The 23137-nt window shown below is 45.4% G+C and overlaps 2 protein-coding genes and 1 pseudogene across 3 annotated transcripts; 2 read left to right on the top strand and 1 right to left on the bottom strand.

Annotated features, from left to right (window-relative positions):
• The first annotated feature begins 7734 nt into the window (after positions 1 to 7734).
• On the top strand, positions 7735 to 8880 carry LOC107280010 (uncharacterized). Its single transcript, XM_015769000.2, has one exon. The coding sequence runs from the start codon at positions 7735 to 7737 to the stop codon at positions 8878 to 8880; it is 1146 nt and encodes a 381-aa protein (XP_015624486.2).
• Positions 8881 to 9417: 537 nt separating this feature from the next.
• On the bottom strand, positions 9418 to 22844 carry LOC4329881 (probable protein phosphatase 2C 18). Of its 2 annotated transcripts, NM_001417112.1 has the most exons (17): positions 22479 to 22844; positions 18205 to 18403; positions 17927 to 18119; positions 17354 to 17442; positions 16995 to 17116; positions 16225 to 16331; positions 15766 to 15868; positions 13657 to 13783; positions 13464 to 13533; positions 12859 to 12964; positions 12659 to 12776; positions 12049 to 12168; positions 11766 to 11946; positions 11595 to 11671; positions 11456 to 11508; positions 11238 to 11289; positions 9418 to 10942 (listed from the first exon to the last, which is right to left on the bottom strand). In NM_001417112.1, exons 8-17 carry the CDS (start codon positions 13765 to 13767, stop codon positions 9740 to 9742), a joined length of 2091 nt encoding a protein of 696 aa, NP_001404041.1. In that variant the 5' UTR covers positions 13768 to 13783; positions 15766 to 15868; positions 16225 to 16331; positions 16995 to 17116; positions 17354 to 17442; positions 17927 to 18119; positions 18205 to 18403; positions 22479 to 22844; the 3' UTR covers positions 9418 to 9739. The 2 variants fall into 2 exon arrangements, with proteins under 2 accessions (NP_001404041.1, XP_066163123.1); XM_066307026.1 differs by lacking the exon at positions 15766 to 15868 and having other exon boundaries at positions 18205 to 18304; positions 22479 to 22792.
• Positions 19946 to 21998, top strand: LOC136355270 (uncharacterized; annotated as a pseudogene).
• Positions 22845 to 23137: the final 293 nt, after the last annotated feature.

Here is a 23137-nt window from a genome sequence, read left to right as displayed (position 1 = left end):
TCTGGGGTTTGGGAAAAATAGAGCAAGACTAAGTACTACCCACTGTACTCAGCAAGTCATACCGGGATAGGGGTATGATGCAGGGTAATCAAAGGATAGCTAGAGTGGTTCATTTGCATAAAGCGAGCATTTATAAACAGTAGTTGGAAGAAGTAAAACCATTATAGTAATTAATCAATATTAACCATCCACTGTCCAACGCTACACCACGTTGCAACAGGCCCAACCATCCACCTGAACTAATCAGTTCCATCAGACTACCCTAGGGTGAGACTAATCACGGTGAATCTGGTTGACCGCCCATAACCGCGGGCACGGCTATTTGAATAGTTTTACTCTGATCAGAGGTGTACAACTGTACCCACAAGACACAGCCCCACGACACGTTTCCGTGCGCCGACATGCCACCACGACATACCGGAAAGAGGCCATGACAGGACCCTTCGCATAACCACCTCTAACCAAGCACACCACACCTCAGGTTTCACTCCCACTTCTCGCAAGGCAGCGGGCAGTCCCCTCTCGTGCCTAGGTGAATCCGGAAGCCGCATAGGCCGTCGTAAGGCCCATCCAAACTCCATCACGCCCACCCTTGCCTGGATGTGTCGGCTAGAGAAAAGCTACACTACAAGCTCAGCCGTTGCCCACGCTGGCTTGTGGTAAGTACGAGGAATTCTTCCAGGATTTCCCGCGAACCGGTCCTTAATTGCCATGGGCGCGACCATCAAAACCATGCACCCACAGCCCACCATTTAATATATTTTAATTAACCAACACTGGAGCGGTGAGCATTAACCAACATCATTCCTAGAATCTGATATCTATGCATTAATGTTGTCCCCCATTGTGTGCTAGTTGAACTAAGCAAGGCTAAGAAATCCCTAGTCCAATCTCTAGTCATGTTATATCCCAAGCTAACAAAGGAACATGGTACAAAATAGCATGGCTATAACAGTAGGTAAACTTCCCATGGTAATATTATAAAACAATGCAGTATTTGAAGGAAAACAATGGAGCATTTGCAATATAGGATCAACATGTTCAAGTGACAAGCATGACTTGCCTTGCTCTACTGCTGGAGGAACCTCGGCGACTATTTCAAAGTACACCGGAGCGTGGGGAGAGCCGGAATCTAAGCGACATACAAAGCAAACAATACAAACAGGCTATAAGACTACTGAAACAGAGAACAAAACCATTTTTAATGGATTCTACACATTTTTATTGATTTACTGAGACTTCAATGGGCTTAAACGGAGCTTGGATGAATTAGATATAAATTTTAGAAGATTCACTGTGTTTTTACTATAAACAGAAAAATCCTTAATTGAATTATTGCGCAATAAATAAATCACGGGAGAGAGAGAGGGGCGGCGCCGACATGCGGGCCCCACATGGCAGTGACTCGGGGAGGGCGGTTCATGGTGGACCAAGTCCACGGACCGGGGAAGGAGCGGCGCACCACGTGGCGCTGACGTGGCGCACACGCGGCGGCCACATGGCACGCCACGCGGGCGGCTGAACCGACGGCCCCGAACTACCCGAGGGTAGATCGGACGGCGGTGGGGAGCACGCGGCCGGCGCGCACGGGCGGCTCGAGCCGGCCCGGCGGCCATGGCGCACGGCGGCGCTACCGCGGGGCGGCGGCGCGGCAGACGGCAAGCGGCGGCGGCGCGACGGCGCGGCGACGCTGGCAGCGGCTAAGCGGCTAGGCGGCGGCGCGGCGACTAGATGGTGCGGGAGAGAGAGAGAGAGAGAGAGAGAGAAAGAGGAGGAGGTGCCTCATCGACGACAAGCGACGACGGCGAGCGACGGAGGGCGATGGCGACGGCGGGACGATCTCCGGAACCACCTAGCGAACACGATGAAAGGAGTTAGAGAGGGAGAGGGAGATGGAAGAGGGCGAGGACGGCGGCCAAGGGCGGCGGCCATGGCGATGCTCACCGGCGCACGGCGTGGAGCGGGTTCCGGCGGCGGAATCCGACGGGAGAGGGGTGGACGGGGTGGCCGGCACGACGGCGAACGCGACGGCGTCGACGACACGGCTCGGCACGGCGGCTAGAGGTGGCTAGCGGCGACCGGAGCAGCGGCAGCGGCGGAGAGGAGGGTGACGACGCTAGGGCGATAGAGGGCACGGGAGAGCTTGGCGAAATGGGAAAAAGAGAGAGGAGAGAGTGGGGATGCTTAAATAGGGGAGAGGGAGCTCGGACGTGGCCGGTAGAAGAGGGAATCGCCGGCCGACGTGGGGGAAGTGGGAGAGGAGAGAGAGGCGGGATTCGAAAATCGAATCCCGGCTGTCTCGAGCGCGGGCGCAGGCGGGAGAGAGGGGAAGTGGGCGCGGGGAACGCGGGCGCGAGGGCGACGTGGGCGACGTGGCCCGGGAGACGTGGGAGCGGGGCGCGGCGGCTCCGGCCGGAGGAAGGGGACGGGCCCGACAGGTGGGCCCCACCTGTCGGCAACCCCGGGAGAGGGAGGCGGGCGGCTGGCTCAGCTCGGCTGGGCCTCGGCCTTCGACCGGCCCAACAAGAAGAGGAGGGAGAGAGAACGGGCCGGCGGCCCATTCGAAAGAAAAAAAGGGGAAAAGAAAAAGAAAAGGAAGGAAATGGATTTTCCTGGGATTAAATATTGCTTGTGCTCAATTTTAATTGGTTAAAATTATTTCTAGAGCTCTGAAAATTCCACTAAAAATCTTGTTAGCGTATTTCGACATTTAGAACTCAAGAAAAATCCCACATGCCAAATCTGATTATTATTTGCATTAATTTATTAAGGTTTACTCTTGCTTTACACTGGTATTTTCTTGAGACCATTTATAACTTCAATTTAGGCTTGGGAAAGAACTTCAGGGTGTGACAGTCACCATTGCCATTGACCGCGCTCCTGTCATGGCCTCGCCCGCCGGGCACGGCCACACTCACCACATCCCCAACCGCGCACGGCACCCTGTAGGATCAAGGAGGCCGACTAGAGGGGGGGTGAATAGGCGGTCTTAAAACTTAATGGCACTTAAACAAAACTAACCTAAGTTGCTAGGCAAGGTGAGGTGCAAGGTTAACTAAGCAACTAAGTTAAATTTTGCAAACCTAGGTGATATGGGCTCAAATATGTCTCTATGAATGCAAATTGCACAAATGTAAATGCAGAAAATAAATGAGACAAGAGACAAGGAATTTTTCACCGAGGTTCGGAAACTCGCCGGTTTCCTAATCCCCGTTGAGGCGAGCCCAACTCCACCGCTCAACCACGAAGCCACCGCACGCCCCCTTCGTCAAGGGGTGGGCAAGGTGAGAGCCGGCCCACGGAGAGGACTACCCAAGCCTCGATCACTAGGGGTAGTTCTTCCTTCGCTCCGAAGGTGGTGAACTCCAAACCACTCACAACCGGCGCCGGGCCTCCTCCACAATCTCCTCGGAGAGGTCACCGGGCAACACCTCCACAAGCCGTCTAGGAGGCGGCAACCTCCAAGAGTAACAAGTCTAGGATGCTTGCCGAGGATGATCAGGTGCCACACTAGCTCTAACAATGAAGCAATGCACTTGGATTGACTTAACTCACTCTCTAACACCTCACTAGATAAACTAAGTGCACAAGGGTGTGAGAGCTCTTGCAAGGGTTCAAGATAATGCAATGGAGTGCCAAAACCTTACCCTTGCTGCTGGGGAGTGGGTATATATACCCCCAACCATCAAAACTAGCCGTTGGAACCAAAATCCCCAACTTTGTGTTCTGCCGGTCAGACCGCCGTTGTGATGCCGGTCAGACCGGACTACTTTGTAACGGCTAGAAAACTAGCCGTTACAGGGCAATCATTGAGCCCACTCAACCTGGCCGGTCTGACCGCAGTGTAGTGGCCGGTTAGACCGTCCACGGCTCGGTCAGACTGCTGTCGGCTCGGTCTGACCGGTTGCGGCTCTGGCGGCTCTGTATCGCCACCAAAAACCAGACTAGTGCAACAGACCAATGGGGCCGGTCAGACCGGCCTTACCACGCCAGTCAGACTGGCTAACAGACCCGGTCAGACCGGCCTAAGGCCCACGGTCAGACCGCAGGTCACTTTTCAGCTCAACCGACCGTTAGTAAAACGGCGATATCTCTTGACTCGGGTCTCGGAATTTGGCGTTCTTGGAATATATGGAAAGCTTATTCAAAGGGCCATCCAACCCATGAAAAATCCATCCAAGAAACACAACTTAAGTCAAGGATAAAGGGCTCACACTCCAAAGGATATCCACCGGACATACCCACAAGATGTCACTCACTCCTATTTGACATGCCCACTTCTCTCTTGGTTTAGGACTTGAGAAAACTCATCACACTTGGTTAGACAAGCCCACAAAATGCACCTACATGCATAGGAACTAATATGGCACAAGATCATCCACAAGCTCGCTTCATAGACCCCTCTTGATAGTACGGCGCCTATCTAGCAAATCCGGTCTACACCAAACACCAAGACCGGGAAAAGACTAAGAAAACATTCTTAGCTACATTATACCTTTGCCTTGCGCCATCCATCTTGGGGTCAAGCTTGAGCCGAGATCAACACTTGTAACCATCCGGTTGAACCATGTTTATGCCGAGGTCTTGTCCATCTTTTGTCAGGACTTTATTCTCATCACAAGCTTGACTTCATTCTTGCCAACATGATGATGTCCTTGGCTTGGTGACCACTAACCCATGGTGTCATTCATTAGCCTCATCGTAGTGGGACCTATTCCTTTTCACACCTCAAAGGAGAACATTAGTCTCAACAAATCGGTTGTCATCCTTCACTTGATGACCAACCGGGTGCATATGAAATATATGGATATGTTTGTTGAGTATTCATTAACATCACAAGTGTCATATACTCGTATGCAAGCTCAAGTGCAAAGATCCGATATAAATAATAGGTGAACAACATGGATCTAGAACATGCACAATAAATGTATAGGATTTGCTCCCCCTAAATATATGCATACAAATAAATATACAAGAGATGCAAGTGTATGCATAATTAGAGAATGACCAATGGGGGTTTATCCTATACATATAGAGAAGACATATGTAGTAATGATGTAGACTAACATAAAACATATACCTTCATGATCTCCATGTTCTCAATGTAAATGAGACTAAATAAGATAACATTCGAGTAAACATTAGTCTCACACTTATATATCAATAACATGGAAATCATATATATGAACATATCAAAACGTAGGAGATAAGAAGTGGTATATATCGTTTTATCTCCATGCATTTCATTCTTGTCATGATTAAGGTCCATCACAAAAAAATGCATGTCTTCCACATCTCATTATCGGGAAATAACCTAGTAGACAACTTATACAAAAGAGAAGTTAATCCCATAAACATCGGTTTATCATCTATCACCAAAGTAACAATTACACAAATTGTTTAATCCAAGATCTTTCAATCTTTTCTCTCTTTGGTGATGGATAATAACCCGATATAAACAATATAGAGAGATGAGATAAAAAATAATTTCAAATCAAGATAGAAATCTTATAATAAAAAAAATAGAATAAGCTCCCCCTCAAGATGTGCATACATATGCATATGAAGGAACGCATATGCACATAATCAATAAAGATCAAATAGGAAGCTCACACTATATTTTGGATCCACAAGAGAGACCAAGTTAGAATATGTGAAGTTTAATACATACCTCTCATCATTTTTACTTTCATATCCAAATGAGACTAGTCAAAGAAAGACTCATAAAAACGTTAGTCTCATATAATTAGATTTGTCATTAATCACCGAAACCAAATTAAGGCACTTGAACTTACACACCCCCTCCCTCTACCCCGGCGACCTACCTTCCGGCGCTCTCTTCTTGCTCGGAGACAGAGGAGAGAAAGAGAGAAGGACTGTCGTCGCCGCCGTCTCCGTGTCATAGGCTTGTAGCCCCACCATCGAGGCCTACGGGGAGAGGGGAAATGGAAGGATGGTCGTCGTCGCCGTCGTCCCCCAACACTGTGCCATGCTAGCGAGACGGGAGGGAGAGGGGGAGATGGAACGGTGCTGCCGATGGGGGAGGGGAAGGGGAGCGGCGTTGCTGATGGAGGGAGGGGGAAGGGGAGCGGCGCCGCCGGTGGGGAGGGAGAGGGGAAGCGGCGGAAGGGGAGAGGCGCCGCTGACGCCGTAGGTTTGAGAGAGAGAGAAGGGAGGGGAAGTGATTTTAGGGTTAGGGTTTGGGCTGCCGACTTTTTATATATGTTCGGATCAATCGGGACCGTTGATCAGATCAGACGAGTGTGGCTTCTCCCGCGTCGGGTTGCCGTTCCCAGGCCGCCACACAATTGGGCCACGTGTATGCTTCGCACGGATAAGTTCAGATTTGGTCCCTCAAGTTGTCCCCAAATCTTCATCCCTAAACCACAATGCTAGGCCAAAATCAGTTTATTTTTCTAAGCAACTGATTTAATTATTTTTATATTTACAGAAATTTGTTTGGTACTATTTTAAGCCATTTAAAATTGTTGGGAAATTACGATTAATTATTTAATCACTCATAGATTATTTTTAGATAAATGAAACCAACAAAAAATTTATCTAGAAAGTATTAATCATATGATATTGTATTTGACCAAGTTAATATGGTTTCATGTCAAAATAATTATTGGGCTTGTTTGGTTTATTATCCTATGTTGGTAGTGCCAAACTCTAGGCAAGTTTTGACACTACCAATATTTTGGTAGGGTAGAATTATAAATGAGTGTCTTTGGATTTATGCCAATTGAGAGCCAAATTTTAAATTGTGATGAAGAATATTCTAGAATTGTGCCAAATTGAGTATAGGCATTACCAAACATTTGGCTTCAAACCAAATCATCATATTTACTATTTAAACTACCAAAAAATTGATATGGCAATATTTTGGTATCAAACCAAAACGCCCCATTATTTCCTTAAATATTAAATTATTTCTAGAATTCAAACATATTCCACTAAAGATTTTTGAGTGAATTTTATTTCGATACTACAAAGTGTGTGTTTCTTTCCCATTGCAGATGCCTTTACCATTTTTCTTTTGTAGAGCATGGTGAATTCAGAGCTGTAACTGCCCCCGTTTATGAAAATTTGTGAAAGTTGGAATATTGTCTGAATGTGTAGAAAATTTGGAATATAGTTTGAGATACGACCTGAATCTGAATATGTATACAGTATGAGATATGTTTTGATATTTTCCTGTATAAAACTTGGAGATATTTGCAAGGTATGTACAAATTCAATATTTTTGTGCACATGTATTATAAGTACACAAGCAATCTTAACCATCCATATTTGTTTGATATTCACCCGGTGCAACGAACGGGTATATTTGCTAGTCCTTATAAATAACTATTGGCATAGGAAAGAGGTATGCACGTCCACTACCTACAATTAGTACTCCTACCAATTATCATCTGCACCGCCCGTAGATCAGGAAAAGGAAACATGAGTTCCTACACGATATCAAAATTCAAACTATCAACCCAATTCAAAAGCAAAATCTAAATACTTTGCATATATGGAGAGTGGGTAGCAAACCAACAAAAACCAACCGGGGCGCTGGGGCGGTATACAATCTCCGAGCTGAAGCCGACCTATAATACGAGTCCGGAGGAAACACGCCATGAAAGTAGAGCTCCGTAGCAGCACAAAACGCAGCTCGCCATGCAGGCACGAACTCTCGCGACTCGCGTGAGGAGCACCGCAAAAAGAAGCGCAAGCAGAGATCGACAGATGGAGGCGGCCGCCGCGACGGCGGCGCAAGGACGACGGGACTGGTCGTCTCTCCCGTTGGACATGCTCGTGCTCGTCCTGGAATATCGGCTCGGGTGGTCGACCCACCCCAGCTTCGCGTCGACGTGCCGGCACTGGCGCTCCGCCGTGTCGCCCTTCTACCCGGCGTGGATCACGCCTCTCCTCCTGAGCGCCGCCGACGTCGGCGTCACGAGCGCCAGGTACTACAGCCCCTACTACCACAAGTGTTTCCAGATCGCCGACACGCTCGTCAAGGTGCCTAACGCTAGGATCTGCTGCTCCACCGGACGACGCCTCACGCTGTGCTCACCTAAATCGATCCTCCAAGCCGATCTCGTACTACTCGCCGGCAGCACCATCCATGAGCTGCCGAAGCCGACACCGCCTTTCGACTCGTCGCCCGATTTCATCGTCTACGACGACCGCGCGCGAAGGATGTATTGCGTCAACACGACGTCCGCGCTACGGCTCGCCCGTGCGATCCAACAAGACGATGGCCAATGGGGGCCCTGGGAATTGACGGGCTTCGGACCGCAAATTCTGGCGGCACCGACCAGCAACCCGGTGCTCCACGGTGGCTTGCTGTACGTTCTTGGCGAAGACGGGGAGCTCGCGGTGTACGATCCGTGCAACCATGGCGATAGTTTTAAGGTTCTTGATAAGCCTGGGAGCTTTGGAATCGAACACCAAGTCGATAGCCACCTGTTTGAGTCCGACCAAGCTGGCGCGCTCATGGCTGTCCTCGTTGGCTACAGTGGTGCGCCTGTCCATGTCGTCAAGCTCAATGAAGAGACGATGGAGTGGGAGAAGATGCGGTCATTGGAAGGACATGCGTTGTTCACCGGGACATACACGACGATGTTGAGGAAGACTAAGCTTAGGTTGATGCACAACAAGGTGTTCCTCCCGAGGCTGTACGACTGGCCCGAGACCATCCATGTCGACCTTGTTATACGTGACAGCGAAATAGCATTTGTTCCCAAGTCATACAGTTCGTCTGCCACAAGGGAGATCACCTCGGACATAAATATTTGGTCCTGCGAGTTTGGGCAGCACGAAGCAAGAGAGTTTTGGGGATCGGAGAGAGTAGATTATAGTATTTGGGTTGATTTTAGTACTAATTGACCCAAATTGCAGTTGTTAGCTCATAATGAAGTTACTCTTCTTTCGGGCTAAAATCAAAATCGACGCAAATGAATTTTGGTATAACATTTACCCTGCACAACTGTATTTCTTTGTTTGGCGTTGAACAATGACGCTATTAATATTATGCGCTCAGCCAATACCATACTTGCTCTCTATGTTGACGAACGAAATGCAAACTAGTGATCCATAATGACCAGAACACTTACTGACGTACATTTTGTATCAGGATCAGCTTCTGCAGCATGAAGAACCCATGTGCAGAACTAGTAGAAATGTCCCGATTTCCTTATATTGATAGTGACGAGTCCGTTGCTGTTGCGGTGCTGGAGTATGCCATAGGCCGGCTTCAGATTTTCAGAGCCGGTTTCAGCACGCAATTCTCTTCAGTTCAGACAAGAGAAGAGAGGTAATCAGCCAAACCAAGCGCATTACTGATTACGTATCCAAGAGAACATTAATTCGGGAACAGAGCAAGTAGTACATACTCAGCTCTCAGCATGTGTAATAGATTCAAAATGAAGATCAACAAAAGCATCACTAGATTAAGTACTTTGATAAAAACTCAAAAACCAGACAAGTGTTCTCAGTAACCAAGTCTAGCAAGCAAAATCTCCTACCCCAAACGTACCCAGCCAACCAGGAGTCATAAACCAAAAACAAGGTAGCAGAAACCAACTACTCCGATCCTATCAATGCATTAGTTCTACTACTACTACCTATGATCAGTAACATCCCTCGAATGCAGTGGTGCATGCATCATCACACATCATCTCCGTCTTGGACAAAATTGAGTGGAAGCTGTAATGAACCGGTGACCTCTTTCTTCTGAATCATGCATCTACGGGCTGCCCTCGCTGTCATCAGGAGCCGTGCCCTCGTCATCAGCCACGGCGGCGCTGGCGCTGGCAGTGGCAGTGGCAGTGGCGTCGACGTCGACCTCGCCGCTGGTGTTGCTGTCGGCCGTGGCTTTGGTGATGGCAGGGGGATCGACCTTGTCGCCGGTGTTGCTGTCGTCGGCCGCGACAGTGGCAGTGGGATCGACCTCGTCGCCGACGGTGGTGCTGTCAGCAACGCCACTGGCATTGTTGTCAGCAACGGTGGTGTCGTTGTTGACGAGCTCGCCGCTGTCACCCCTGGCACTGCCGCTGGTGCTGTCGTCGACCTTGATCTCGTCGCCGGTGTAGCTGCCAGTGTCAGCCGCAGCGCTGGGATTGGTGGTGGTGGAGTCGACCTCGTAGCCCGCGCCCGTCATGACGCTGCTAGCCACGGCCATGGCTCTGGCAATGGCGCCGTCGACGTCATCGTCGCCGGTGCGGCTGCCACTGCCAGTGTCAGTCGCGGTGTTGGGGTTGGTGCTGGTGCTGGAGACATCGTGGCCCTGTAACGGGAAGCCGCCCAACTCGGCCTCGACTTTGTCGAAGGCCTCGAAGATATCCCTCATATTGTACCTCGTGGGGCTGGCATTGAGGTCGGCCTCGATTTCGCTGGGAGTGGGAGAGGGGCCGTCGTGGGCCCTGCGGACCTGAGGCTTGGGCCTGAAGTTGGGATCGAGCTCCACCTCGTCGCTGTTGATGCCGAACGTGTCGTCGCTGTTGATGAAGGTGAAGACGTCCTCGGTGTCGATGTCCGTGGCGATGTCCAAGTTAGCGGCGAGGTCGTCGCTGCCGAAGTTAGTGGCGATGTCCAAGTTAGCGGCGAGGTCGCCGCCGCTGTCGAACGCGGCATTGGCGCTGCCGCCGCCGCTGCCGGGGCCGGTGCTGGAGCCGGCCTCATAGCCCGTGGTGGTGGTCCCGGCAGTGGCAGTGTCGTCGACGCCCTCGTCGCTCGTGGCGCTCGTGTCGCTGTCGCTGCCACCAGCCGGGCCGGCACTGGTGCTGGCAACGTTAGAGGCGGCAGTGTCAAAGGCAGCGGGATCGACTAGCTCATACTGGAACTGGAAGGCGCCGGGCTTGAACTGAACCAGGATGACGGTCGTGTTCTCGCCCGATGCCAAGCCGGACTGAACAAGCTCCTCACAGATGACACGCAGCTCTACACCCTCCTGCATAGCAATATTAATTGGTCACAGCAATATTGGTAACAGCAGTTTTAACAGGGAAAGAATCCAAACTCAAAGCAGATGGCAGTTTGTCAGTCAGGCATGTATATTCAGCGCGAAACAAAGTACTGGTTTTCGGGGGTTTAGGGGATAAGCACTGTTATTCTATAAAAAAGAGAAACCAGGTTATTTATATTTCTTGGTTGAAGTCACTTCCTAGAACAGATAGCATAATTAATACCAATAAGATATATTGTCCTGCCAAGAAGACAAACTGAGGAAAAAAAAAAAGACTCACCAATAAACGGACATGTATGTAAGCAACCACATCCGCACTTTCCATGCAAGACCTGCAGGGAAAAAATATACAGTACGTAATGCGGTTAGTATGAAATTATGAATGAAACTATATATGCATCAAAAAGGAGAAAAAGAATCATGCCAATGAGTACTGGTGACATCAAAATGATCAAATAGTTACTGACAGTTCTTTTTTGCTGAAGAGTTACCACTTACCAGAGGCCTTGACTTGCTATAACAAGAAATTCCATGTCACCAGTTATGTCATGCTGACGTAGAAAGGGCCATTTTCCATCAGATCCCACCCCGGCAAAACAAACTTTATATTCTACCAAACGAACATATTTACACTTACAGTGTGGATGTCAGGATCACATATCAACATTTGTTCTTCACGATTTAAATCTTTGTTCTGCTTGAAAGCAAAGTCACCTGAAATGTAAGTAGGTAAAACGCCAATCACAGTGTTATGTGGTTTTTTTTATTACATGCAATCAATGAAAAATAGGCTCAGGCAAAACTATACCAATTGATCTTGAGATTGTTACACTTTCCCCAAAGTAACCGAGGATCCATTGTTCCTTGATTACATAATTCTCCATTACTTTTTCACAATCAACTCCAAGAGATATTCCTCCTGCATTTTGAACTCTCTCTCTTTCAGACTCGCTTGTTCTTGGTTTATGATCGGAGGATAAATCAATAGCCTTTTGACAGAACAGAAACAAGCACAAATGTTAGGCACCACAAGAAACGAGCATGCAAATTAGGTAACGACCAGAAATTCAATAGGGAAACAATCACTATACCAGACCACCTTGTCTTGAGAGTACGCAACGAGAATCACCAGCATGTCCAACAATCATTTGGTCACCTCTGATGACAACCACACATGCTGTGCTCCCTTCATATGCTGGCCCAGTATACGCCTGGAAAAACAAGAACAAAACTGAAGTGTAAAACACAGAACCACAACATAGAAGGAAAAGGCTACCAAAAAATAGCTCAAGAAAGCCAACAGGTAAAGAAAAACATTTCTGAAAACCAAACCAGTGTACGAAAGAAATAGCCATCGAAGGGATGTTGCAAAAAATACCTCAATTTGGGTAGCATAGTATGATAAGAACCAAGGTGCAATGAGAACTTAATAACCTGTTGGCCTCCAACTCTGTAAACCAGCAATTGATATGTAACTAATTGAACCTTTTTTAATAGGAGCAATTAGTCGAGGTTAGGGTTAAACATATCTCCTCCAACTCCAAAGTACATCTCAAGAAAGAACAACAGTCTCGATATCAAACACATTCTTCCATTTCCTTTTTCATAGATACAATATGCACACTGTCCAACAAATACAATTTTGAGTAACTTCTTCAAGATATGGATATTCGAGGACACTAGGGGATAAAAGATTACTACCTGCGGGAAAGGCCAAAAGTTAGCACAGACACCAGCCTTGAGAAAATACATCCATCCATTATCACGAGGAATAACTAACTCTCTCCAAGCATCGGATTGTTGCAGGTTCTCATCCATGCTGCAGCATTTACACAAGAACAATGATATCCCACATTTCCAAGTGCAGCTATAAACAAAATGATAAAGTAGGCTAAAATAACCTAAAAAACACATTGTCCAGTGCGTTGGTGAGATCATTGTGATAGTCTTCATGATTGCAAAGCTCAATGTGAAATCGTTTTGCGCAGTACGATGCTACTTCAGCTCCTGTGATAGAAAATAAACAACTCAGTATGGTGGCTCGATAGGATGGATCATGATTACTTCTATGTGCATAGAAGCTTATAAATTAAAACAATGTTATGAACACTAGTAGCAGAACATCACTTTAACAGGTTTCATAAGAAAATAGAGTTAGCCAACCTGTTAATCTGTGATTATCCTCTTAATTATCATGACTATTTGTATTAACTCACATTCATGCGGTGTTTTATCCCTCATGAATTAAAATTTCCTTTTATGTAGTTCAGGTTACCCTTGCAAGCATGCCGCACGAATGTGATTACTGAACTTGGTTCGTTATCCTTAACTATAGCATCATATTTATTTGAAAATTGACAGGTAAAAGTTTCAACATATACAGCTAAGTTTTCAAAACATGCACAAAGATAAAAATGTGATACACACAGACAAACATAGCATGACGTAAGCAGTTACGCCAACAATTTGGAGGGTTTGAAACAAAAAAGATGACAATGAAGCAAACCTCCATGGCCATCATAAACACCAAAAAATGACGTGGACGTGGTATCATCAAGACTTAGAATAGCTGCATGCTAGAGAATAAGGAGAGCGTATATCAGTCTCGGCATTTTACACAAATTACTTACAGATCAATAAGAATTTTTTGGCAGAACTATCCTAATTTTTGTAATACAAAAGGCTGCAAGTTTACTCACAGCATCTTCCATTTTATGACCCAATCCCTGCATAGATGACACGATATACTTAATTCTATCATTTTCTTCTTCAACAGTGACCTTCGATTCTACAGGAAGGCTGTTACCCATAGTGGAGCTTGCTTTGCTGAAAATTTAACATGAATACAAATATACAATAACATTATTGACAAAAACGGGGAAAGAATAAAGTGAATACACTTAAACAACAATACAGATCGATTAAATGCCAGAAAGCTTGGTTACATATGAAATAAAGTCAGGTAGAATCATCAGACTTGATACGACACTAGTTATCTAGCGCAAAGCACAGGGTGTTAATAGTGATTTCAGTTGCAGCGTTGCAGTATTTTACACCTACATCTTATCTTGTACAAGAATTAAGCAAGGAATTGAAATATTACTGTGAACAAAATACACACAAGGTTTTCTATGAACGCCATATAAGCTTTACAGACACAAATCATAAAACCAAATTCCAAAGTGAGAAAAGAAGAGGAAACAACAGATAAAGTGTACTGTACAAGGATGATCAATTTCCTCTAGATATGGTCATCTCTTCAGCGAGTCAAAACTTAAAGAAATTCCAAACAGAGTATGATGGACGGAAGAAGAAGAAAACCAGAGACATGTAACCTACAGTACAGCACCGAACACTATCACAGAGAAGTAAAAAATAGGTAAAAGACAAGAAAAAAAAGTACAATTGCTCGGTAAGGGGGAAGGAAGCCAAATCAAGATTCAAGAGATGGAAGTTTCTTTGATAGGTAAAGAATCAGAAGATTTACAAGCAATTCAATGGAGCGACACATGCAGAAATCATTGAACGAAAAAATAGCATCGAGTAAACAAAGCCACAATAGGACAGAGAGTTCTTTCGAGGCAGAAAACAGAAGAGACGTGTAGAGAAGAAGCATCCTGCATATTGCATCAGGAACAGCGAAATGAACAGAAGAAGGCATCTAGCTAATACAAATTCAGAAACTGGCACTTCGGCAACATACCAAAACAGAGCAAACTGAAAAGACAAGCAGAGAAGATAAACGAATTGATGTGGTCTAATTTCTCGCGCTTGCACTGGTACAAATAGAGAAACGGAAGGCAAGATCAAGACCAACGTGTTCTGAGGAGAGGCGAACGAGATCACCATGAAGCTTCGGTGCTCATCAAACTCATCCAAGAAACCCACGCACACCCCAACTTCAAAAACATCAAGCAACAGTACAACACGGGTACGGAAGCCAAGAACACGAGGGGAAAAAAGATCACTGCCAGGTAAAATCTTAGCAAATTTCGGACTCCGAAACGCCTTAAAATTCGAGAAGAGAACGAGGCGCGGTGCTACTTGACCAAGACGTAAGGAAGACGAGCGGATTGCATCAGGAACAGCAAAAATAATAAGAACACACCAAAACAGAACTGAAAAAATTAAAAAAAAATCAGAGAAGAGACGAATTCATGGCGTCTAACTTCTCGCGCACGCACTGGTCGCGCCAGGAACTGTCAACATCAACATGCTCCGATGGGAGAGAGGCGAACGGAGTCGGAGACCACCATGAAGTTCCGTTGCTCGTCAACCTTCTCATCCAACTCTAAGAAAACCACGCCTCAAATGCATCAACCATCAAGCAGCAACATCACGGGTACAGGAAGCCAAGAACACGAAAAAAAAAAACAAAGAGGATCATAGCGCGGTAAAGAGGTTCAAGTTTCGGAAACCGAGACGCCTCCAGATTCAAGCAAGAGTTCGACGCGCGGCGCCGCTCGATCAATGCCACTCAGCGAAGACAAGAACGAGAGGACCGCGACACGAAACACCAAGCAAACAAACACCACCACCGCACCAATGGAGCAAGATCGAAGAAGAGTAGGGAGAAGAATCTCACGGCGCTTTCGGAGAAGAAGTAGGGTTTAGGGATGGAGGCGGCGGACGAAACCACAGAGGAGAGGACGACGAAGTGGGAGAGAGATCTCACCTCTCACCTTTCGCCGCTGCTCTTGAGACGCGCGCGCGAGAGAGAGACGAGAGAGAGAGAGAGAGAGAGAGATGCGGAAAAGTGGTTGTGCAGTTGTGCTGCGAAGGGCAAAAAAAAAGTTGCGCTTAAATACCTGGACCAGACGCATCTCCTCCGTCGGATCGTCCCTCGCGGCTGATCCAACGCTCGAGGAGTGGCCCCATCCTGTGGCTGGTGGTCCCCACGGATCCCTCAGCCTGCATGACTCATCCCCGTGTAGTTCTCTTTTATACTCATCATCAACTAGTCAGTTCATCAATCTGAGTACAGTTTCCACACATACTCCTAATCTGGAACATGACAGCTTCCATACAATTTCCACACTAATCAAGTCATGTTCTTTTGCATCATTGCATGGATGACCAAAATTCTAACATTTCAAATCCCAGACAAAAAAAAATCATGTAGACTGTAGCAGGATTAGCTGAACTGGAATTTGTAATATTACATGGCAAGATAATATAAGTTTTTTTTACAAATTAATCCAGTACATCGATCACATCATGTTGGCAAATGGTATGATGATGTTATCAAGCTTAGAAGGTAGAGAGACCTGCTGCTGCTGCTGCTGCTGCTGGTCTTGCTGTGATCCGCCGATTCCAGTGCTCGTGATGTCTGAAGGGCCATCTCAGAATGGAGCCGCATGCAGCTCATAGCCATCTACAAGACAAACATGCCAATGGAGTTAGATGGCAGTGTTAAAAGTTATTGCGTTTCCAGCTTAGTGGATTGGTTTCTCTTTATAAGGTAAAAAGAGGTCCTGTTTTTCTTTACAGATTTGCCGGGACAGCCGAAAGAGGTCGCCCAAATTGTATTAAGAAGAAAGAGGGTGTCACGAAGGTTACAGAATCGACCTTAGACAGTCGAGCAGGGTGCTAGCCGCAGCTAACGCCCCCCAAAAGAAAAGAAAAACGGCCACCTTAGGGTGACGCCTCCAAAAACTCTAGACACTTTACGCTTTTGTTAATCTACTCGTTTGAAGATCTCTTTTCTTTACAGATTGCTGAAAGAGCTGGATCACTGAATGAGTATAACATTAGATTAAAGGAATGAGAGGAGGGAGTAGGTTACTGAAAATTAAAGCATATGATGAGTGATATTAGCTCTTTCATTTTCAGATTGTGAATCATATCACAGTGAAATTATTAGTTCTTTCAGGCTAAAATCAAAGGCGATGCAGACGGAATTGGATATAACATTTGCCCTTTATCTTTCGCCACTAGTGCTCTTGAGATGAGAATGCGTGAGCCTGTGAGGGAGGGAGAAGCAGAAAGTGGTTGTGCAGCAAACCGCGCAAGGAGAAGCAGCATTGCGCTTAAATACCTGCACTGGACGCATCTCGGCCGTCGGATTGTCCCTCGCAGCTGATCCAACGCTCCAGGAGTGCCCCGTTCTGTGGCTGGTGGTCCCCATGGAGCACACGCCCTCCTCCTCCTCCTCTCGCCCTGCATGACCCATCCACAGGTAAATTTTCTTTTGCTCAACTAATCAGTTCAAAGTTTTCAAACATAGTAGTAATCTGGAACAGAAGACTTACATAAATTGTTTCACGTAAATCAATTCATGTTCTATGTATGAATGACGAAAAATCTAGCACTCCGAAACCAAATACATCAATCGATTTATATATCTAGTCCAGTACATTGATCATTTTGATGGTATCAAGCTTAAAAGGCAGAGACCTGCAGTTCCTGGCCATGCTGCGATCCACTGATTCAGTGCTCATGATGTCTGAAGATCTCGGAACAGAGTTGCAAACAGGTCATGATGCCTGCAAGGAGACAAACATGACAATGGAAGAGTTAGATGACAATGTGAGAAGTTACTGAGTTTCCAGTGTACTGAAATGGTTTTCTAATTATGAGTTGAACAAAAAACTAGTCTGGTTTTACTCTACACATTACTGAAAAGAGCTGGATCACTGGTTGAGTATAATAGAAGACCAAATGGAATGATAGAAAGAAGTACGTTACAGGAAACTAAAGCATAAGGTGGGAGTTATTAGCTCTTTATTTTCAGATAGTGAATTATCTCACAGTGAAAATACTCTTCTTTCAGGTTAAAATCAAAGACGATGCAAATGAATTTGATATAACGTTTACCCTGAACAACTGTACTTCTTTGTTGGTTCAAAAATGACCCTATTAGTATTATGTGCTGAGCCTATTGTACTATAATTGCTCTACTTTGACGAACAAAATGCAAATCGGTGATTCATAACAGATATATCCCCCCATAGTGACCAAAGTACATACTGATATTCATTCTGTATCAGGATCAGCTTCTGCAACATGAAGAGCCCATATGTGTATCAATTCCAAACCAGTTGAAATGTCCCGATTTCCTTCTATAAGAGCTGATGAGACATACAATGGGTGCAGCACTATCAATATGCAAAAAGCTGCAAACAACACAGACCTTCTGATGCTTCAGGATGTTGTGAAACAGCTGTATAGAACAAAATTTGATGTCAAAATGGTAACTTACCAATAAAATTCCTTAACAGGGAAATGTTTGTTTAGGCTTGGCATACCTAGATCTGATCATATCAAGAAGACATGGGGCGACAGCTGATGCTTCCGGATGCATTGCCATGCACTTCATACAGACACCGAGCATGTATAACAATTTACCTAGGACAACAAAGTAGCGACCAAGGAAATCGATACCATATTACTAACGAAGTTCAACATGCCATTCTTCCTTCACATTAGTTTACACTGGTATTTTTTCTGGATAAAAGGGACACACAAATTATTCGTATCAGTTGGGATGTTGTGCATTGTGATCCTTAGCAATCTCAATTACTTTTCTACATGCTAAATTACACATTGCAGAGATAATGTACAAAATCATCAATATGTACATGAATCTAAAACAAAACTGTGGAGAAAGTTTATTAGTATTATGTAGTACAGATTTATATAGAGGTGAATTGACCCTAAGCATAATTCGTAAATTTACAACTACCAAATCAAATGCAAGCTATCTACGGATCTACCAGCGGGGGCGAAGCCCAATAGAGGCCCGTGGGTGCAGATGAACCCCCCTCAAACAAAATTTTTAGTTATTACCCCCATATCTCGGCCCTATATGCACCCCCCTTGGCCCAATATAGTGCACCCACAGTCCAAACAACAGTCCAGTTAACGTTGTAAGCCCATGAGGAGAGTCGAATCCAGATCAATCTTTTCTCTTCTCGACTTCTCGTATGCCGCGTCCCGTCGCTGCCAATCTTGACGACTCCGCCTCGCATCTGTTTGGCTTCCACGCCACTGCTCTGCAATCAGCCAATCCCAGTCTCCCAGACAACACTTGCCCATCTCGGCATCGTGACGCGCCGCCGTCGGCCGTCGCCCTCGGCAGCTCACTGTCGCTGTCGCCGTCGCCCCTGCTTGCTTAGTGCCTACGTTGCTCGCTCCAGCCGCAGGAGCCAGGAAGGCAGGAAGCCGGTCGCCAGGCAACCAGCTAACCAGGAGCAAGCGTCAGACCACACTTTCACAAGCCATGAAGCCAACAATGACATCATCCATCTCCATCAACTGATCAGCACACAGCCACATTGTGCGTTAGTAGAGACAAGGTAAGAAAGCATGCTTCATCTATTTCTTTTTTAATCAATTTGATTTATTAGATACAAAGGCCTAAAATTTTTATTGGTTGTTTTTTTTTACATTGTAGAATTAGGAGGCCAGTAGGGTTCAATTTGGAATCCTTCAGAATTGGAATAAAATTGCAGATTGGGGGGAAATTTGAGAATTTGAGTTGAAGGTGCTATTTGGATGTAAGTCATATCAATTTTCATTCTACTTCTGTACTTGAATGAATGATAAAATCAGTATATATTTACATCCTCCTAAATCATCTAATGATAGGTTAATTGATGGAACGATTTTACAAAAGGAAAGTGCCAGAGCCGAATAGTGCTAACAATGCATGTAATTCATGTTTGGATGATATAAACTGGGAAGATGAGATTAAATATGATCCAGGATTAAGAAAACAAATTGATGAGTACCATCCTAATCTCAGAGAGAGGGTGAGAAGGAAATACTTGGAGAATGGCCCTTGTCAACCTCGCACATTTGCTTTTCCTATGACAGGTTCAAGAAGGTTTGTCCCGGAATGGTTTGATGAGTTTGGAAGTTGGCTTGAATACAGTGAGTCCAAAAATCGAGCATATTGTTTTTTCTATTTCTTGTTTAGAGAAAAGAAGGATGGTGGATATGAAGCATTTGTTAAAAATGGTTGGAATGGTTTTCATAGAAAAGAAAGGTTGAAATTGCATGTAGGTGATGTCGGTGGTTCACACTATCAAGCAATGAAGAAGTGTGATGATTTATTACAAAAAAAGACAGCACATTGATGTTGCTTTTCATAGTGTGAGAGAAACTGGTAAGAGGGACTATCTTACTCGATTGAATGGGTCCATTGATGTTGCTAGGATGCTAGTAAAGCTAGGATTGCCTTTCCGAGGTCACGATGAGTCAAAGGAGCCCTACAACAGAGGCAACTTCAGGGAATTTCGTGATTACACAGCGGAGCAAAACCCATCCTTAAGAAAGGCAATAGGTACAAAAAAATCAGATAACAGTCTTTTGGTTGCTCCTGAAATACAGAGGGATATTGTGAAATGTTTTGCAAAGGAAGTGCTACATGCTATTCTAGAAGAAATTGGGCATGATGTTTTTTGCTTGCTAGTTGATGAATCAAGAGATGTTTCTTGCAAAGAACAAATGGCAGTGGTCTTGAGATATGTTGATAAATATGGAATTGTGAGAGAGAGATTTGTTGGTCTTGTCCATGTGACTGAAACAACTTCTGCCTATCTCAAGTCTTCTATTGATGCTCTATTTGCAGAACTGAAGCTAAGTCTAAAGCAAGTTAGAGGGCAAGGATATGACGGTGCTAGCAATATGTGAGGTGAGTTCAATGGTTTGCAATCATTGATCATGAGGGAAAATAGTTCAGCTTATTATGTTCACTGTTTTGCTCACCAACTCCAATAGGTTCTTGTGGCTATTGTGAGAAAACATAAAGGCGTTAGTGATTTTTTTACTAAGATTTCCATCTTACTGAATGTGGTGGGTGGATCATCTAAGAGAAGGGATTTGATTAGAGATATTAATGTTAAAGAAATGAGTAAGGCATTGGGTTGTGGGCAACTTCAAACTAGAACCGGGTTGAATCAAGAGCAATGTCTTCAGAGACCTGGGGATACTCGATGGAGTTCCCACTATAAAACTCTCAAAAGTTTGGTTGGCATGTTTGCTACAATAGTCAAAGTGCTAGAAATTGTGGAAAAAGACAAAAATGATTGGAAAATTAGAGATCAAGCATCGAATCTTTTGGAGTACTTCCAATCTTTTGATTTTGTCTTCTATTTGCACCTCATGTTGACTATATTAACAATCACAAACAGCTTGTCACTAGCATTGCAACGGAAGGATCAAGACATAGTGAATGCTATGAAATGTGTAAAGTCAACTAGGCTCAATTTGGATGAGCTTAGAAGAGAAAAGTGGGAGAAAGTTCTAGATGAAGTCTCTGACTTTTGTGACAAGTATGATATTGTCAAATTGGAAATGGAAGATACATATATTGATCCCAAGAAGCGTAGGCACAAATCTAGAATTACAAACAAGCATTACTATCAAGTGGATTGTTTTAATGATGTTATTGATTGGATACTTCAAGAGCTTGACAATCGCTTCAGTGAGACAAGCTCTCAATTGCTTATTTGCTCATCGGCTTTTAGTCCAAGAGACTCATTTCATGATTTCAATCTAGAGAATTTGATGAGTTTAGCAAAATTGTATCCTAGTGATTTTAATTCTGGAAATTTGAGGGACCTTAGCCACCAACTTGGTCTCTACATCGCTGATGTGAGGGATGATGGTAGATTCTCCAACATACAAACTATTGCCGAGCTTTCTCAAATAATGGTGGAGACAAGAAAACATCTTTGTTATCCATTGGTTTATCAACTTTTAAAACTTGTACTTGTATTGCCCGTCGCTACTGCCACAGTTGAGAGGTGCTTTTCAGCTATGAAGAATGTGAAAACATATTTGTGCAATAAAATTGGTGATGAGTACTTAAGTGATAGCCTTATTTGTTATGTGGAGAAAGAAGAAATGAAGAAAGTCACCAATGAGGCCGTTGTTCGTCGCTTCATGAAAATGCAAGGACGCATATTTGATGATGATTGAAGGTAATGATTGTATCTAAGTGCGCTGGATTCTACTTTTTATTTGAAAAATGAGAACTGATTTTGATGTTAACTTGTTTTAGGTTATCAAATCATCGTCGAGGATGTTGAGATAATGAAATAGAATGGTGTTTGCTTATGTTTGCATATGCAGATCATCTTTTGCTCATGGGTTAGTAACCAATTCTCAATTATCAATGTTATTAGTGGATTTCTTAATTTTGAAAAACAATGTTTGTCACTTTTTTTATTTTATTGATGCATGTGTGTCTCTACTGTTGATGTAAAAAATTATTAATCAACGGTTCTATCGAAAATGTAGCTTGAAGTTATATATATTGATATACTTGTGGCAAAATCTCGAACCCCCCTCCATTTTGCTCTAGCTTCGCCACTGTCTACCAGCTTTAGCATCCATGTTCCGCACCGAGAGCAAGCTAGGTTAGTTTAGGCAAACGGATCATATCAACACCAGAGTTATTTATCACAAAACCTATCCCCACATAGTACTACTGCAGGCATACGCAACACAGCAACGGGCGACCTCTTTTTTGTGGGGCTAGAAATAAAATCGAAGAGAGGAAGAATCCACTCACTTCTCGTCGAGCTTGCGGACCTCCTCGTCGATCCGCGCGCGCATCTCGGCGAGCAGCTGCGTCGTCCGGCTTGAGCAGCACGCCCGCGGTGGCCAGCGACTCGAACAGCGGCGCCATGCCATCGGACTTGACGGCGTCGAGGGCATCGGAGCGGAGGGCGACATTGGCGAGGTCGTCGAGGTCGGGGCGGGAGAGGAGGAAGAGCTCGTGAGCCAGCACCAGGTGGCGCTCCTGCTTCGCCTCCTCGCCGCCGGCGTCCATGTCGTTCTCGTCGGAGTTGGGGAGTCGCGGGTTTTCCGGTATGGTCGCCTAGGGAGAAATCGGTGTGACCGTGAGTGTGAGTGAGTGAGTCTATTGCTGTTGCCGAGCTGAAAGAGTAACCGTGACCCAAGAAGCAGCCCGCTACGGCCTACTTCAGACCATGGGCCGATTTCAGGCACAAAATGCCTACAGCCCGCATGGCACGACGCTCCCTCCTCCTCCTCCTTTTTCGCGTACTTCGAGCCGGCGCGACGGCCGCGCCTCCTTCCTTTTTCCATCCACCTTCCGGCACGACGGATCGACGGTGGCACATCCCCTATACTCCCGTGCTCTACGCCCGCGCCACCACTTGTCACCTCCCTCTGCTGGTGTCGGCCTCCACACCGGCACGAAGATTT

The sequence above is a fragment of the Oryza sativa genome, chromosome 2 (assembly GCF_034140825.1).
Source record: "Oryza sativa Japonica Group chromosome 2, ASM3414082v1".
NCBI classification, from domain to species: Eukaryota; Viridiplantae; Streptophyta; class Magnoliopsida; order Poales; family Poaceae; genus Oryza; species Oryza sativa.
This window is presented reverse-complemented; position numbering and strand designations above follow the sequence as displayed.

Excerpts from the sequence above, each read along its gene's own strand:
- LOC107280010 (XM_015769000.2), top strand. The coding sequence starts at position 7,735 with ATGGAGGCGGCCGCCGCGACGGCGGCGCAAGGACGACGGGACTGGTCG.
- LOC4329881 (XM_066307026.1), bottom strand. The coding sequence starts at position 17,084 with ATGGGGACCACCAGCCACAGAACGGGGCACTCCTGGAGCGTTGGATCA. Across the intron at positions 16,332-16,994 it reads CCGAGATGCGTCCAGTGCAG|ATGGCTATGAGCTGCATGCG; the intron begins GTATTTAAGCGC and ends TTTGTCTTGTAG. Across the intron at positions 13,534-13,656 it reads GTCATAAAATGGAAGATGCT|CATGCAGCTATTCTAAGTCT; the intron begins GTGAGTAAACTT and ends CTTATTCTCTAG.